The following is an 18613-nucleotide window of genomic DNA, read 5'->3' on the forward strand; positions in this document are numbered from 1 at the left end:
TTATTCTTTTACATATAGAATTCTTGTCCCAGCATTATTTGTTGGAGCTCCTATCCTGTCCTAAACTTGGCACCATTGCCTAGAATGATTGGTTGCGGATGTTGGATGGATTTTTTGGGGACTATCAGTTCTATTTCACTGAATAGTATAACAAGCTGCCTTAAGGGAACAGATGTATATAGAATACTCTGTTGATAACAAAGCAGAATAGGTATCTTCTCAAGTATACTTAGCATATTCTTCAGGATAGACCATATGTTTTGGCCACAAACAAGTATCAATGAATTTATGAAGATCAAAATTATGCAGAGTGTCTTTCCTGTCCACAATGGAATGAGGCTAGAAATCAATTAATTGAAGGATATTAGGAAAATTTGCAAATGTGTAAAATTAAACAATACATTCATAATCAACTATTGGGTCAAAGAAAAAAATCACTAGGGAATTTACAGAATATCTAGAAACAAATGGAATTAAAAATACCATATTCTAGAACTTATGGTATCCTGTGAAGCTGGTATTGCAGGGTGGGTTGGAGGTAGGGGGTGGAATTTATAGCTGCAAATGACTGTGTTAGGAAAGAAGGAAGATCTTAGTTCAATAACTTTATACATTAAGAACTGGAAAAAGCAAACTAAACCCAAAGCCAGCAGAAAGAAGACAATAATAAAGATTGGATCAGAAATAAATGAAATAGAACCAATGAAGAAAATCAATGACACCAAAATTGGTTCTTTGAAAGGATCTGCAAATTGACAACACTTAGTTACACTGAGCAAAAGTAAGAAGATATAAGTAACTAATATTGGACAATACAAGGGGAATACTTCTTCCTGATAGGACTGAAAAGGATTATAAGAGAATATTGAGGACACTGTTCTCCAATAGGTTAGATAATTTGGATGAAATGGAAAAATTCCTAGAAACACATAGATTGAAACAGAAGAAATTCTCAAAGACTTATAAAAAGTATAGAAATGGAGTCAGTATGCATAAAACCTCCCAATAAAGAAAAGGTTTTGTTTGTTTTTGTGCCAGTTCTGGAGCTTGAACTCAGGGCCTGAGTGCTGCCCCTAAGCTTCTTTGCTCAAAGCTAGCATTCTATGTCACTTGAGCAAGAGATTCACTTCCAGCTTTTTTGTTAGTTAATTGGAGATAAGAGTCTCATGAGCTTTCCTGCTTGAGCTGACTTTGAACAATGATTCTTACATCCCAGCCTTCTGAGTAGCCAGAATTACAGGCTTGAGCCACTGGTGCCTGGCTGACAAAGTTTTAAGACTAGATAGTATGATTGCCTAATCCTTTATTTCTAGTTTCTAGAGGCAGAGATGGAGCATCTTGGTTAAATGCCAACCTGGGCATAGGAGTTTTGTGACTGCCTCTCAATCAATGGCTAGATGTAGTGTTGGCCAGTTATCTCAGCTATAGGAGATGTATAATGGCTGGGTATAGTGGTGTGTGTCTGTCATCCTCAGCGACACAGAAACACAAGTAGGAGAATTGTAACTCAGGCTAGTCTGGGCATAAAGCCATATCCTACCTCTAAGATAAAGTTAAATGGAGCTGGAGGCAAGGTTTAAGTTGTACAGTACCTGCCTTGCAAGTTCAAGGCCCTGAGTTCAATCTTAATAACTCCTCCCCATAAAAAACCCAAAAAACTAATTGCCTTCAATGGTGTATTCGACTCTATAGTTAAAGAAGAATTAACACCAGTCTCACGCAAGCTCTTCTAAAAAATAAAAGAGGAAGAAAAATAATTTCTGACATGTTCTGTGAGGCCATCATTACCCTGATAATGGTGTGGTACATGAGGCTGAGGCAGGGGTTTGAGGCCTGTCTGGGCTACATACTGAGGTACAGATAAGCCTGGGCTTCATAGCAAGACCCATATAAAACAAAACCAAACCTAATTCCTCAACATGTTAAAGGATGCATATGAGAACCCCATAAATACCATCATAGTGGTAAAGGACTGAAGTTTCCCATGGACAGAAGGAAGGCAAAGATACATTTTGCTATTATCTTATTATTTAACATTCTGTAATTCTATTTGAAAATAGTACTTACTTCACCATTTCACAAAAATAAGTAAAAAAAAAAAAATTGAAACATTTGGTCACACCCGGAACCAGTGGTTTATGCCTGTAATCCTAGCTTCTCAGGAGGCTAAGATCTGAGGGTTGCAGTTTGAAGCCAGCCTGAGCAGGAAAGTCTGTGAGTCTCTTATCAACAATCACAGAAAAAGCTGGCGGTGGCACTGTTGTGGCTCAAGTGGTAGGATGTTAGCCTTGAGCACAAAGAGGCTCAAGGACAGTGCCCAGGCCCTGAGTTCAAGCCCTAGGACCAGGGGAAAAAAAGCTACAAGTGGAGATGAGACACTTAAGTGGTATAGCACTAGGTTTGAACAAAAAAAGTTCAGGGACAGCACCTAAGCCCTGAGGTCAGTCTACCCCCCTCCCCGCCCCCATTCTGTTTGTGTATGTATTGTTCTTTCCTCCATTTGGATTAATTTTAGAATGGGGAATTTTGTTTCTTTCCTTTAGTGCTTTTAAGGATATCAAGCTGATAGCTTAGGGTGGATACTATCTTCCAAATTTCTAATAATTTCCTTTATGAGCAGGTTTGCATTTATGAATTTTTAAAAATTCAATTTCTTTTCAGCCAATCTGGAGTGGGGCTGCTGCCAGGACTGCTCAGTGCATGCTCTCAAAATCTGCCACACCAGCAGCCGGTTTTGCCAATGTGGCTTGTTTGTGTGATTCCTAATTTAGTTCTATCTCTTCCACTTCTTCAAATTATGAACAGGAATGCTTCCTCTGCGAGCCCATGTTCTCTGTTTTGTTGTTCCAAGTGCTGACTTTTAAGTTTTATACCCCAGGAAATGAGTGTGAAGGAATGTACTTACATTGGAGTTTTGGAGTCTTGTGTCTTATCCTTTCCTTCCATCTCCAGGTTGTCTCTTTTTCACTTATTTTCCATTTATGTGTCATTTGCTTCCCAGTTTCATTGGAGATCATCATGTTTTCATGCATGCTTATTCTTTATTGCTTTTGTGTTCCAAGCCTAGTACTCTACCATTTGAGCCACAGGTCCACCTCTGACTCTGGGTGGTTAATTGGAGGTAAAATTCTCATGGGTGTTACTCTCTGTGCTGACTTTGAACTGTGATCCTCGGATCTTAGCTTCCTGAGTAGTGGGGATTCAGACATGAGCCACTGGTGTTTGGCAACACCTTGTTTTGAGCAAGTCTGTTGGTGATATTTTCCAACAGCTTGTGCTCACTTTGTGTCTTGGGGTCACATTTTAGTAATTCTTGAAATATTTAAAACTTTTCCATTATTATTTTGACTGTGTTGCTTTTTGTTACTATGATCTTTGTTAGTTTTATAATTGTTTTGTGGTGCCATAAACCACAGTCACATAAAATGACAAACCAATGTGTGTTTTGACTGCTCTCCCACGAGCTGATGCCCTTTCCTGCCCTGTCTTTCTAGCTCTTGCTCTCCTGTACCTTCAGGCAGAATGGCCTTTTGGTCTTTAAGTGACAGGCAGTACACATGTTTAACTTTAATGGAAAGTTAGAAATGATTAAGAATAGTGAGGAAGAGGGCAGGGAATATGGCCTAGTGGCAGAGTGCTTGCCTCATATACATGAAGCCCTGGGTTCGATTCTTCAGCACCACATATATAGAAAAAAGCCAGAAGTGGCGCTGTGGTTCAAGTGGTAGAGTGCTAGCTTTGAGCAAAAAAAAGCCAGGGACAGTGCTCGGGCTCTGAGTTCAAGCCCCAGGACTGGCAAAAAAAATTCTATTTCAGGGGACAAACAAATGTTTAACACAGACACACACACACACTCACACACTCACACTGGCCTTTTTGGTGATGTGGGGAAAGAGTTTTTGCTGTCTGCTTGTATCAGGCCAGCTGCAACATTCCCTTAAGCCAGAGCCTAAGCCAGAGCCTAACAGAGCAAGGTCCTAACTGCAGTTTGTAAAAGCTAAGAGGAGCAGAAACAGCTCAGGGAACTTTTGAAGTTTGCAGAGGTTGGTTCATTAGGTTTAAGGGAAGAAGCCATCTCTACAGCATGAAAACACTAGGGGAAATAGCAAATGCCCATGTAGAAGCTGCAGGAGTTTCCCAGAGATGGATCTATGAAACAAATCTTTGATGTAGACACAGCGGCCTTATATTAGAAGAAACACTGATAGCTAGAGAGAAAATGTCTGTATGTGGCTTCAAAACTTCAAAGGACAGGTACAATCTTGTTAGAGAATAGTGCAGATGGTGGCTTGACGTTGAAGCTACTACTTACCTTTCTGAAAATGCTACAGCATTTAAGAATACCCTAAATCTGTTCTCTACAAGGGAACAACAAAGCCTAGATGATAACATCTATTTACAGTGTGGTTCATCAAATGATTTAAGCTCACTGTCAAGACCTGTTGCTCAGGAAAAAGACTTCCCTCATTGATGGACATCTGGACTGTTTGCCCTCCCCTCTCCCCTCCCCCCTTTTTTGTCAGTGGGGGCGAGGGGGGGCGTTGAACTCAAACTCTGGGCACTATCCCTTAGCCTTTCTGCTCAAGGCTAACATTCTATCACTTTAAGCCACAGTTCTACTTTGTATTTTTTGGTGGTTAATTGGAGAAACAAATCTCGCTTTTCTGCCCAGGCTACCTTTAACTGTGATCAGATCTCAGCCTCCTGAGTAGGATTACAGGTGTGAGCCATCAATGATTGTCTCTCCCTCTCCCTCTCCCTCTCCCTCTCCCTCTCCCTCTCCCTCTCCCTCTCCCTCTCCCTCTCCCTCTCCCTCTCCCTCTCCCTCTCCCTCTCCCTCTCCCTCTCCCTCTCCCTCTCCCTCTCCCTCTCCCTCTCCCTCTCCCTCTCCCTCTCCCTCTCCCTCCCCCTCCCCCTCTCCCTCCCCCTCTCCCTCCCCTCCCCCTCCCCCTCCCCTCCCCCTCCCCCTCCCCCTCTTCCTTGCTTTCTTTTTTAAATTTCCTTCCTTCTCCCCCTCCCTCTTTCTTTTATGTGTCCTGGGGCTTGAACTCAGAGCTTTGGTGCTGTCTCTAAGCTCTTTTGCTTAAGCCTAGCACTCTACCTCTTGAGCCACAGTGCTTTCTTCTATATATGTGGTGCTGAGGAATTGAACCCAGGGCTTCATGTATAAGAGGCAAGCACTTTACCCCTAGGCCATATTCCCAGCCCCGAGAAAGAAATGTTTTATATGTTTTCACTTTTCTTGATAAATACCTAGTATTGCATTTGCTATGGTAGGATAGAGACATGTTTTGAAATACCAGTAGCCAAAGACAGGTGGCTCATGCCTATAGTTGTAGATACTCTGGAGACAGAGATCTGAGGATTTCAGTCCAAAGTCAACCTGGGAAGAAAAGTCTGTAAAAACCCCATCTCCAGTTAACCAGCTGTTACTCCCAGTAGGGTTGTACAGATAGTGCTTTTCTTCCCATTTGTGTAGGAATGTTTGTGCAAAGTTAATAATAAACAGTAACATATGTAAAAAGTACTGCCAATTAGTAAAGCTTCCCTGAACCTCAGTATGCAGAGTTTTACTGAGATTTACTCACTTTAGACATGATTGACTGCTCACGTTGCAGACCTTATTCCCCAGTATATCACATTGTTAGCATAGGCTATTTGATGTGGCCCAAGGGCTCCAGGTAAACAAAAACACTCTCTTATCTAGCAGGATATTCCAAGGTCTTAATGATTACCTTCCCAAAGCCAAAGTTCAAACTTCTCTTTGAACAAGGTTAATTGTTTATTGCACACTCCTATATTCTTAGTTTTTTTTAAAAGGCGTATATGTATGAAATGGTTGCATTAACAGATTCAATTTATGCTCAAAGTTAAGAAACTTGTCTCAAGAACCTTAACCTATGGAGCTATTTAATCCAAACTTACGAAGAATTGAAAATTTGATTCTGTAGGTGTTTTTCATTCATTAGTTCAGGAAACATTTATTGAACTTCTACAGTGCACATACACTATGCAGAATTACAAATACACTTGTTGCTCTTGGAGAGGTCCGTAGTCAGTTTACAATTATAATATTTGGACTTACACTGGAAGAGCTAGGAGAGGATGGCAGGTAGCTAAATCACAAATGGAATTCAGAACACTTCTCAGATGAGATAATCCTTTAAGCTAAGTTTTGAAGGATGAGGAAGACATAGGCCAAATAATTGGGAAGGAAATTCTAAGCTGACAAGACTTACATTTGCTGTAATATGAAAGCATGAACATAACGGTCCTATTAAGAAATTTATCTGGGATTGGAAGTATGAAATGCAGAGTTTGTAGAGATGACGATACTCTTGAGTCAGGTTTTAATAGTTTCTTATGCCATGAAAAGGAAGCTAGATTTTATTCTGAAGGTCATGAGTCATTTCATAAGAGGTAAGCAGGAGAATGGCTTGATCAAATTGGTTTTAAAATTACTTAGAAACGGGTTTTTATTAATGATTTAATTTTTGTACAAATATTATTTGTTTATTTAATAGTACTATGAATTGAATTTATAGCATCATGCACGCTAGGCAAGTATTCTTTTTTTTTTTTTTTTGGCCAGTCCTGGGCCTTGGACTCAGGGCCTGAGCACCATCCCTGGCTTCTTCCCGCTCAAGGCTAGCACTCTGCCACCTGAGCCACAGCGCCCCTTCTGGCCATTTTCCATATATGTGGTGCTGAGGAATCGAACCGAGAGCTTCATGTGTAGGAGGCAAGCACTCTTGCCGCTAGGCCATATTCCCAGCCCGCTAGGCAAGTATTCTACCACTTGAGCTACATTCTTACTGTACATATTTATTTTTATCCCTAATACTGAATTTATATTTTCTTTACTCAGTGTTTGGATTGAAAATTATTTTCTTCTTATAGATATAAATGACGAGGGTAATTCACTGCTTAAAGCACTTACCTAGTATGCGTGAGGCCCAGGCTTGATATCTAGCACTGCAAATAAAAGCAAAGCTGGATGCTGGTGGCTCATACCTGTAATCATAGCTACTCAGGAGGCTGAGATCTGAGGATTGTAGTTTGAAGCCAGCCTGGATAGACAGAACTTAGAGATTCTCTACTCACTAAAGAATAATTCTCTATTTCCTGCTTCTCCATCCACTGGCAACCACCATTCTACTTTCTTTCAATATGATTTTGACTATATTAAGTAGCTCATATAACCGGAATTATATATTAAGACTGTTCATTTCACTAACATTCTTCATGTTGTAGCATATACTAGAATTCCTTCCTTGTTAATGTTGAGTCTTATCTGCTCACTTTTTTTTTCTTTACCTGGGGATTGAGGCTAGGGGCTCAAGCATGCTAGGCAAGAATTTTATTACTGAGCTGTGTCCATAGCCCTTTTTAGCTTTTTGAGATAATTTTATTTTTCCCTTTCATGGGCTTTACTTCTCTGTGTCTTTGTAGGATTTTTTTTTTTTTTTGCTAGTCCTGGGGCTTGAATTCAGAGCCTGAGCACTGCTCCTGGCTTCTTTTTGCCACAGCACCACTTCTGGCTTTTTCTATGTATGTGGTGCTGAGGAATCGAACCCAGGGCTTCATATATACGAGGCGAGCACTTTACCATTAGGCCCACGAAACTTGACATTTGAATGTAATAATGTGGTTACTATAGATGAGAGTTTGTTGTCAGTTGTCTGTATTGACTGATGTCTATGCTGAGGGTTATTCTGAACAGCTAACATGAGTTTGTCTCAGTTTTTTTTTTCTGAATATGCACCTTTCCCTGAACATACACTGTGATTTTCTGATTTCTTCTATACATGAAGTGGCTTCTTAATGTATTATCACTCAGTATCTGGCTAATAAATGGGAAAAAAGAAAAAAAATCAATGGGGAAGTTCTAGCAAGTTAAATCAGCCAAAGGAAGAGAGATTTGCATCCATGTGAAGAAGATGCAACAACAATGGTTGTTCTTCTTTGTTCTCCTCTGATCAGGAGTAGCAATCTGTGATCAGACTACAGATCCTCAATATTTTAAGGATGGAATCCTTGTTGCCCATCTTGGCTCTAGTAGATGTTTGTCAACTGCTCCAAGAACACATTTATGGGTGTCTGCCAAAGACTTAGAGTTGGAGAGTTGTGGCTCTTACTATGACAAGGGTTGAAAGTAGATGAAATTAATTCCCCCTTGTCATCCAAACTTACCCCTGGAAGTTGTATACCTCCAGTTGACTTTAGGGTTCCAGATTGGGTTATATAGACAGTTTTTTTTTTTTTTTTTTTTTTTTTTTTTTTTTTTGGCCAGTCCTGGGGCTTGGACTCAGGGCCTGAGCACTGTCCATGGCTTCTTTTTTTGCTCAAGGCTAGCACTCTGCCACTTGAGCCACAGCGCCACTTCTGGCCATTTTCTGTATATGTGGTGCTGGGGAATCCAGCCCAGGGCCTCATGTATATGAGGCAGGCACTCTTGCCACTAGGCCATATCCCCAGCCCCAACCTCTCTAGTTTTTGAGACTAGAGGAATATGCCACTGTGCCCAGCTATAAATATTGTTATTTATTTTAGCCAGTCCTAGGGCTTGAACTCAGGGCCTGAGCACTCTACCACTTGAGCCACAGTGTCACTTCTGGCTTTTTCTCTTTATGTGGTGCTGAGGAATCAAATCCATGGCTTCGTGTATGCTAGGCAAGCACTCTACCACTAAGCCACATTTCTAACCATATAACTATTATTAATGTGTGTGAAGTACAAACCCCAGAATTTATGAAATAATATGTGTTTTGAAAGTATAACTTGTAAAAATTGGATGAAAGGAAATGATTTTTCACATTAAGTTGATAACCATTTTTTGTTGTTTGTTTTTGTTTCTGTCAGGTTACTGGGGCTTGAATTCAGGGCTTGGGCTCTGTCCCTTAGCCTTTTCACTCAAAGCTTGTATTTTAGCACTTGAGCTATAGCTCCCCTTTTGGCTTTTTGCTGGTTAATTGGAGATAGGAAGTCTCATAGACCTTCCTGTCTGGGCTGGTGTTGAATCATGATCCTCATATCTACGTTTCTGAGGATTATAGGCAATGAGACTGGTGCCCAACTTGATCACAGTTTCTCACTTTGCTTTCTTTCTCTCCCTGGAATCTTAAATTCATTAAACATTTTAGCACATATTATATAATAACTATCTTATAACAGTAATTTACATTTATAGGGGGTTTATTGTGTTCTAGATACTTTTGAGCACTTCATATGTTTAAAGTAGCTAAATTTTACAATATTCCTCTGAGGTCAGTATTGTTATCTCCATTTTACTGAGGCGGACACAGAAGCACATGGGAATTAAATAGCTTTTTGGAGATTATACTGGCAGTGTTAGAATTTAGCTTTGAACTTAGTTTGCCTAACTGTGGAGACTATGCAGTATTCCTAAGTGCATAGAGAAATAAAATCTTCATATCTTTGCTCCTAAGTAGTATTCAAGTGTGTGTGGATAAATTTACATGAAACTGTTAAAATGTACTTTCGGTAATTATTTTTGTTTGTATTTTTAGGACATTCAGTCAGAAGAAGGCTGCTATTGAAAGAGAATATGCACAGGTAAGCTTGGAGTTGGAGGTCCCTGTGTTAGGTATGCCTCACTTTGCTGGGTTTAAGGCCAGATAAGGCTGTCAAAAAGACCTTAACATCTCCACATCCTCTCTTCCTTCTCATTACTGACTATCCACCTCTGAGTCCCCTTTTGCTGCATTTAAATCTTCAAGTGAGGTCCTAAGTTGCTCCTTTTATGAAAAGATTGTGACTCTTCTGTGGAAAGACATTATTTATGAAGAATTTATAGATATTAATGATAATACATTTAACAAATATGCATATGTGTATATACATATGTACACACAAACACATATATACACACAAACACCTGTTTTTGGAGGGGCTTTTGGTACTGCAGTTGAATTTAGAGCCTCATATTCTTACTTGGCTTTATCCATTCAAATTTGGCACTGTACCATGTGAGCCATGCCTCCACTTTCTGACTTTTTCTGATGCTTATTGGAGACTTCTCATGAATTTGTTGGGTTGGGCTAGCTTTGAACCCAATCCTCATATTTCAGCCTCTTCAGTATCTAGGATTATAGGCATGAGCCACTGGCCCCCAGCTTAACAAGAATATCCATTCTCTTTTCTGTGCCCCACCCCATCCTCTGTAGTTTATGGAAGGTTATATATTTATATTTATTTAGTTAGGTACTTATTTCTCATCATAGCCCTGGTAGACTGTGATGTCTTCTGTGATGTTATAAAGTTGTTTTAGGGAAATTTAAGCAGCTGTTGCTGCTGCTGCTACTGCTTCTTCTCCACCTCCTCCTTTTGTCTCCTTCTTCTCTTCCTTCCTCCTTCCTTTCCCCCTCCACTTCTTCCTCCCTCTCTCCCCTCCTTCTCCTCCTACAAGAACACAGATTTACCTTATTTCATTTTCATTACTTTAAATCATGGAGGGGTACAGTATCACATGAATTCTGTGTCCAGCGGCCTTAACAGGAATTTAATGGCACAAACCAACCCACTGTTTCCATGAGCACAAGTTACCTTTCCTCAGATTACTATGATGATTTTGTTAGGTTTGCCATAGGAGTCACTGTTTTGTTGTTTTTGTTGGTTGTGAGGCTTGAACTCTGGGCCCTAGGCACTGTCCCTGAGCTCTTCTTCAGCTCAAGGCTAGTGCTCTACCACTTGAGCCACAGCTCCACTTCTGGTTTTCTGGTGGTTAATTGGAGATAAGAGCCTCACCAACTTTCTTGCCCTGGCTGGCTTTGAACAGCGATCTCAGATCTCAGCCTCTGGAGGAGCTAGGATTACAGGTGTGAGCCACCAGTGCCTGGCTTCAGGAGTCACTGTTGTGATTTTTGCTTTGTGTATCTTTTGTACATTTCTTGCCCAAGTAGAAGTCACCTTGGGCATAAACACCTTCAATTTTAAGGAGAGTCATGTACTCCCTATGGTTCCTGAGACACTGCTTATAGCCAGCAAAATTGGCCTTGCACCACAGCCTTCCTGACATTTTTACCTTTGAAGTCCTGTTCCCAGCAGGCCTCCATAGGCTCTAAGATGACAGAGTTCTTTAATTTTAATTAGATATTTGTGTCCTGACAGCTAAATATCACAAGAAAAATTATTTTGCTATATTATTTTATGGATGTGTAGGAATCTCTTCTTTTTTAAAAAACATTACTGATTGTTATTATAGAGGTGATGTACAGAGGGGTTACAATTACATGACTCAGGTAATGAGTACATTTCCTTTCATACAGTGTCATCTGTTCCCTCATTCTCTCCCAGTCCCTCCTATCTCCACCCACGAGTTGTATAGTTCACTTTCATCAATGTCCAGTGAGCTCCATTGCTGCACTTTTTCACTCTTTTCTCAAGGTCTAGGTCCTCCCCCCTCCCTCCCGAAGATATACACATAAATATACCAAATATAAGGTAAAGAAGATAGAATGATCAGGAGAAAAAGAAAAAATAAACCTAAAAACTGCCGGAGCCAGCCGGCAGTGAAAAAAGAATCCTGAATGAGGGGGGTGAGGATTAAAGAAAAGGAAAAATACAAGACAAGAGAAAAAAGACAAGAGGTGAAGATGGGGTACGGGAGGTTTGCAGCCTCAGATTGTAACTCAAGACTGAAGCCATGTTTTATTCTTCCAGCTTATATGCAGTTTAGGAATTAGGGAATAGCATAGGATTAACCAAGGTTTAAGAAAACAGGAAGGCCCTGACATTGGTAAATAACAACAGGCAGTAAAACAAGATACGGTTGAATGGTTTACATAAAACAGACTCTTGTGGACATAATAAAACATCTCGGGATTAGTACTGTCCTTCAAGTAAACCATGTCCTTGCATGTCCTTGAGATAACAACATAGCCAGAGGTTAGGCTGAACTTTGTTGTTGACTCCCTAAGCCATGACCTTGCACGCCCTTGAGAGTATAGCCAGAAGTCAGGATGAATTTTGCTGTTGGCTCCCTACAAAAACTAAAAAAGAAGGAAAAAGAAAAAAACCATTTGTTTCCATATTATAGGAATTCATTTCAGTATGTATATTATTTTATATAAATATGAAGAGGTGATTAGGCATAGCACCTTTGTGATTCTCTCCTGAGAGTATCCTCACTGTATATAAGTATCTAGAATCCTGTGTAATTTGTCATATCCCAGTATGTTTTAGATCTAACTTCTGCTTATCAGAGAAAACATGTGCTGTTTGTCTCTCTGATCTTGGCTTATCTCATTTAACATGATTTGTTCTAGTTTCAACTATTTCCCTGCAAATGACATTAAAATTCCATTGTGGGGCATCTGGGCTGTTTCCATATCTTGGCTCTTGTGAATAGTGCAGCAATGAACATGGATGTGCAGGTGTCCTTATATTCTTGGCTCATGATGTTCAGGGTAGACGCCTAGGAGTTGTATGGTTGGGTTGTAGGAAAAGTCTATGTTTAGTTTTTTGAGGAATTTCCAGAGAGCTTTCCAGGGTGATTGTATTAGTTTACATTCCCACCAGCAGTGCAGTTCCTTCCCCCCCGCCCCATCCCCACCAGCATTTGTTGTTGTTTGATTTAAAAATGTTGTCCAATCTAACTGGGGTAAGATGGACTCTCAGTGTTGTTTTGATTTGTATTTCCTTTATGGCCAGGGATAATGAGCAAAATTTTTCTCATTTGTTTCTTTGCCATTCTTACCTCTTCTCCTGAGAAGTCTCTCCTTAGCTCCCTTGCCCATTTAATGATTGGTTTATTAAGTTTGGGAGGAGTTAGTTTTTTGAGCTTCTTGTGTGTATGTTGGATACTAGGCCTTTGTCTGATGTATTGCTGGTAAAGATCTTTTCCCATTTATTTGTTGGCTGTCTTTCTAGTTTAGTAACTATATCCTTATCTGTGCAGAAACTTCTTATTTTGGTATAGTCCCACTTGCGTAATCTCTCTCCTATGTGTTGTGCTCCTGTGACTCTATTCAAGAAGTTTCTATGTATACCTATACGTTTTAATATTTCTCCTACTCTTTTGCAGTAGTTTCAGAGTTTTGGGTTTGATGTTGAAGTCTTTGAATTTATATTAATGCATGGGTACAAGCAGGGATCCACTTTTGTTTTTTTCTGGATATGGCTATTCAGTTTTCCCAACACCAGTTGTTGAAGAGGTTATGTGTTTTTTTTTCTTTCACTATATAACTTTGGTTCCTTTGTCAAATAATTAGATAACTGTAAATATATGGTTTTATTTCTGGGTCTTCTAATCTGTTCCATTAATCTTCGGGTCTATTTTTGTGCCAATACCAAACTGTTTTTGTTATTATGGTTCTGTAGTAGAGTTTGAAGTCTGGTATTGTGATACCATCTGCATTGCTTTTTATGCCTAGAATTGCTTTGGCTATTTTAGGTCATTTGTTTTTCCTTATGAATTGTTTTCTCTATCAGTAAAGAACATCATTGGAATTTTGATGGGAATTGCATTGAATTTATATATCATTTTTGGCAGTATGGTCATTTTCACAATATTGAGATATCTATAACTTCTATAAAAACTATTTAGCACAATTTGACTATTTTGGTATTTTCAAGCAGTTACATTCTATACATAGTAGCATTGTATGACGTTCTCTCCCTCCATTTCCACAAATTGGTATTTGTAGCAAAAACTTAAAATGTAAGATTTAAAAAAAAACCCATACAGGGGCTGGGAATATGGCCTAGTGGCAAGAGTGCTTGCCTCATATACATGAAGCTCTGGGTTCAATTCCCCAGCACCACATATATAGAAAATGGCCAGAAGTGGCGTTATGGCTCAAGTGGCAGAATGCTAGCCTTGAGCAAAAAGAAGCCAGGGACAGTGCTCAGGCCCTGAGGCAGGCTCCGGGGATGGCAAACAACAACAAAAAACCCATACAATTAGTGTTCTACATGGTAACTACTATTACGGCCTTTTTTTGCATGCTAAGCCTCAGATTTCTAGTCAAGCATTCCTGTCACTTGAGACACATCTCCAGCCCTTATTTTGCTTCAGTCATTTTTTTGATGCAGTCTTGAACTTTTTCCTGGAGGCCAGCTCAGACTTTGATCTTCTTATCTGTGCTTCCCCTGTAGGTGTACCATCATAGCTGGATTATTTATTGAGATAGATTTTTGCTAACTTTTTACCTAGGCTTTCCTCAACCTGCTCTTCCCCTCATGCATGCATCCTTAGTTGTTAAGATTAGAGGTATAAGCCTCTGCTTTGATTTTTTTTTTTTTGCCTTTTTTATACAGAATCTAGCTATATGGCCTAGGCTGGTCTAGAAGTCATCTTTTTACTTCAGCCTCCTGGAGTTATAGGCCTGTCATACTGTACCTACTTTTATTTTTATTTTTTGAGATAGTCTTATTCTGTAGTATATACTCAAATTTGTGATTATTTTGACCAGCTTCCTGTATACTGTCATATGCTAGAAGTAGAGCTTCTGGGCTCATTGGATATATAATAAAGTTCTAGACATCATCCAGTAATTTTCCAAGGTCACCAACAATGTTCATATTTGGTGGTTCTCTGTCTCCTTTGTTCTTTTGTGCTAGTATTGGGCTTGAACTCAGGGCCTTGCCCTCTTTGTTTTTTTGTTTGGGGCTAGGACTATTCCCCCACTCCTCAAACCCTCTTCAAGGCTATTAATGCTCTACAAACTCTGGCCTTTTATTTGTTAATTGGAGATAAAGAGTGTCATGGACTTTTCTGCCTTAAGTTGGCTTTGAACTTTGATCCTCAGATCTCAGCCTCCTGAGTAGCTAGGAGTACAGATATGAGCCTATGCCCGGCTCTATTTGTGGTTTACTTTAAAATGAAAAAGTGCCATTTGGGTAAGAATAGAATTAGTAGTATTTGATTTTCCTTCTTTTCTTTCTCTCCTTTCCTCCAGCCCCCTCCTCCCCTCCCTTCCTCCCTTCCTCCCTTCCTCCCTGCCTCCCTGCCTCCCTTCCTCCCTTCCATTTATTCCATTCCTTTGCATTGACTTTTATTAGGATAACAACTTAGCTTAATTTTTTTTTTTTTTTTTTTGCCAGTCCTGGTGAGGTGCCAGACTTTGAAGTCAGGCCCCACCACGTGAACCCCATTTTAGAATCGAACCCTGAGCCAATTAGATTTGTACCTGTGTTCTAATCTTGCTTGCACAGCTGATTGTTGTAACCTTGTTCTTTGCCTTTATAAGCCCTGTGTAATCACAGCTCGGGGCTTCCTCCTAACCTCCGCTGTGTCGGTGGGTAGGACGAGGCCCGAGTTGGCAGCTCGTTAAATAAAGCCTTGCCTTGCTTTTGCATTTCGGAGTGTCTGAATCTCGGTGGTCTTCTTGGGGGTGGTCTTGCAACTTGGCACAACATTTGGGGGCTCGTCCGGGATAGCCCCAGAGACCCCGAGATCCCAGACTCCGAAGGTAAGAAAACAGCGCTGTTCATTTGTCTTGTCCTGTAATTTGTCTGTTTGTCTGTTTTGCTTTTGCTTATACTTGTAGGGCGCGAGTCAGTTTGGTTTTTGGCCGGAACTGACCAGGAGGGCCTCCTAAACGAGACTCAACCCGCCCACCTTGTACTTGGGTCTGCTCCTTCTGCTTATCTGGCAGGAGGTTGTGGGCCAACTTGGGTCCACTCCTCCTGTACCCTGGCAGGAGGTTGTGGGCCAACTTGGGAGATCTCCAACTCGTAACTCGGGTCCACTCCTTCTGCACCCTTGCAGGAGGTTGTGGGCCAACTCGGGTCCATTCCTTCTGCACCCTTGTAGGAGGTTGTGGGCCAGCTTGGGAGATCTCCAACTCGTAGCTTTTCTTGTTCTCAGGCCTGTGTGTTTTCCTCCTTTTTTATTGTTTTGTTTTTTGTAGCCTTTTGGACTGAACTTCTGATCAGAGCTATGGATAACGTTCTATCTTGAGGACCTCCATCTAGCCCCCTAGACTTGATCCTAGCTCACTGGAGGGAGGTTAAGGAGATAGCTCAGAACCAAGGTGTGGCCCTTAAAAAGTAAAAGTGGATCACCCTGTGCAAGTCAGAATGGTCCACCTTTGAGGAAATTGAGGGAGCTTTGACATAGGGAGGAAGCAGGGAGGAGGAAATGTTTCCCGCTCCATACTCCCCATCCCAGTTAACTCTACAAGAGGAGGACTCTGAGGAAAATGTTTCAGCTGTGCCCTCTGCTCCGGAGGGTCCTGCCCAGTCAACTCAACGGCACCGACAGCCCAGGACACGGACGCATCAGCCCCGAGTCCAAGTCCTGACCCACAGCCGCCGACAGGGTGGACGTAGGGCCAGCCCAAGCCACCCACAGGTGGCAGGGAGTGACCTCACCATGCCGCGCTGTCATCTCTGTGTTGTTTGTAAGTCTAACAGTCTCTTGTGTCAAACCTGCATAGCTCATTGGAAAGATGTACAGGCGATGGTTCACAATTAGAGTATGAGTGTCCACAGAAAGAACTCTGGGGGGACCCCCACCCAGCCTTCTTAAGCAGAATATATATTAAACTAATGGCATAGAAGTAAACTCTCATTAACTCTATGTATGTAGGAAGAAATGGCAAAATGGGCCAATGTTTCTCACTAATATATTGGAAAGCTGAACGGATAAGTATTTCTAATTGTAATTCTTGCATTAAGGAAAAATTGTCATGTGAGTTCAAAGGTCTTCATGCCATGCAGTAACTGGGACTGAAAAAAAAAAAAGAGGCTCTTTTGAAACAAGCAGTCTGTAGGCAAAGGGCGGCACCTGGTTTCAGAATGTCTGTGAGCTTCAGTTTTTCCAATGCAGATAAAAGCTAAAGTGTTGGGTTAGTAAAAAGGCTTTGGAAATCAAGAATACATTTCTAGATAAGAAATTTGGAAGTAAAATTGTCCTAAATAATTATCGCAAAGTGAGAAAAGGAGAATTATGGCTACCAAAATGTTTAATTGCCATTCTAGCTTCTTTGTAGTTTTTTTTGTAACAGTTTCCAGCAGGCCCACAGAGAAGCACAGGTGATTCCTACAAGTTTGTCAAGATCTAATACTGGCCCTTAATAAGTTCCAGGTAAGAGAGCATGCTTAAAAACTACTTCTGTGTGGACTACCTTGTTGGTTATAATTGGAGTAAAGTGGCCCCTTATAAGACTCATTGATCTGAATCTGCGGTTCGAAGCCAGCCCGGGCAAAGAAAGGTCCCTGTGAGAGGCTTGTCTCTAATCAGCCAGCAGAGTGCTGGGAATGGAGTAGTGTGGAGCTCAAAAGTGGTACGGTGCTAGTCTTGAGCTGGAGAGCTGAGGGACAGCACTCAGGCCCTGAGTCCAAGTCGAAAGTCACTCCTCCTGGGACAAAAGTGATGGAGCATCCAGAGGCAGTAAGCCACTGCTTGGATGGCAGAGATGGTGTCAGATCCTAGAGTCACTACTGTTGGCCTTTCAAAAGTTAAAGCCGGGAAGTCCTAGAAGAATAGTTCATAAGCATGCCTTTCCAATGCCCATGTCTGTCTACTGGGCAGGAATTTGCCAGTCATCTGTGATAGTGGTTAGTAAGGGTACCCCCCACATTTACTCAAAGCCCTGACTGGCAGTAAGAATTTTAAGCTGATACATCTGTTTAGGAAAGAAAGCTTGTAGACCTGAGATTGTGTTGTGTCCTTATTGAGATCTGTTAAAGGCCTGTCAGCTTGCCAATGCCCTCAATCAACAGATTAACCACGGTGGAAGGGACCCTAGACGGCATCGCCACTTGGGTTCATTGCTTCCACGCCAGGCCAGCTGACCCCTTTGCCCTGGATGACAACTACCGTGATGGAACATGGGAGGTCTCCAAGCACCCAACTCAGCCGCTTTGCCTTTGCCTCAAGAAAAGAAAGTTAGACTGAGACTAAGGTTATAGGTTCCTGGCTAGGTAAGGTCTACGCCCCTGAGTCAGCCTGAAGAAGTTACAGAAGATGGATGATCTTCACCCATCAGCCCCCCTTTAAAATCAAGGGACCAGAGTTGTTTTGGGGAAGATGAGGCAGGATAAACTAGAGGCATGCAAAACAGAAGTACAGAGACTATTCTTGTAAGAAATGGTGACAGGCCCTTTGGTTACTACATTGGGCCCTACTGGCCCATGCCTTACCTCTATATCATCCCCTAGACATGCAAGCCATTGAAATGGACAGAATGGAGCCATGATTGGCTCCCAAGGTACCAAAAAGAAAAAGGGGGAAATGAGGTGCCAGACTTTGAAGTCAGGCCCCACCACGTGAACCCCATTTTAGAATCGAACCCTGAGCCAATTAGATTTGTACCTGTGTTCTAATCTTGCTTGCACAGCTGATTGTTGTAACCTTGTTCTTTGCCTTTATAAGCCCTGTGTAATCACAGCTCGGGGCTTCCTCCTAACCTCCGCTGTGTCGGTGGGTAGGACGAGGCCCGAGTTGGCAGCTCGTTAAATAAAGCCTTGCCTTGCTTTTGCATTTCGGAGTGTCTGAATCTCGGTGGTCTTCTTGGGGGTGGTCTTGCAACTTGGCACAACACTGGGGCTTGGACTCAGGGCCTGAGTACTGTCCCTGGCTTCTTTTTGCTTAAGGCTAGCATTCTGCCACTTGAGCCACAGCGCCACTTCTGGCCATTTTCTA

The 18613-nt window shown here is 41.4% G+C and overlaps 1 protein-coding gene across 3 annotated transcripts in view; it reads left to right on the forward strand.

Moving 5' to 3' along the window:
* Fchsd2 (FCH and double SH3 domains 2) overlaps window positions 1-18613 on the forward strand; it is a 189601-nt gene that overhangs the window by 22234 nt on the left and 148754 nt on the right. For all 3 annotated transcript variants that reach the window (XM_048359599.1, XM_048359598.1, XM_048359597.1), the window contains exon 3: window positions 9531-9576. In XM_048359599.1, coding sequence (XP_048215556.1) covers window positions 9531-9576 — 46 coding nt within the window. The remainder of the gene's footprint in view (window positions 1-9530; window positions 9577-18613) is intronic.

This window comes from Perognathus longimembris, chromosome 13 (genome assembly GCF_023159225.1).
Source record: "Perognathus longimembris pacificus isolate PPM17 chromosome 13, ASM2315922v1, whole genome shotgun sequence".
Lineage (NCBI taxonomy): Eukaryota > Metazoa > Chordata > Mammalia > Rodentia > Heteromyidae > Perognathus > Perognathus longimembris.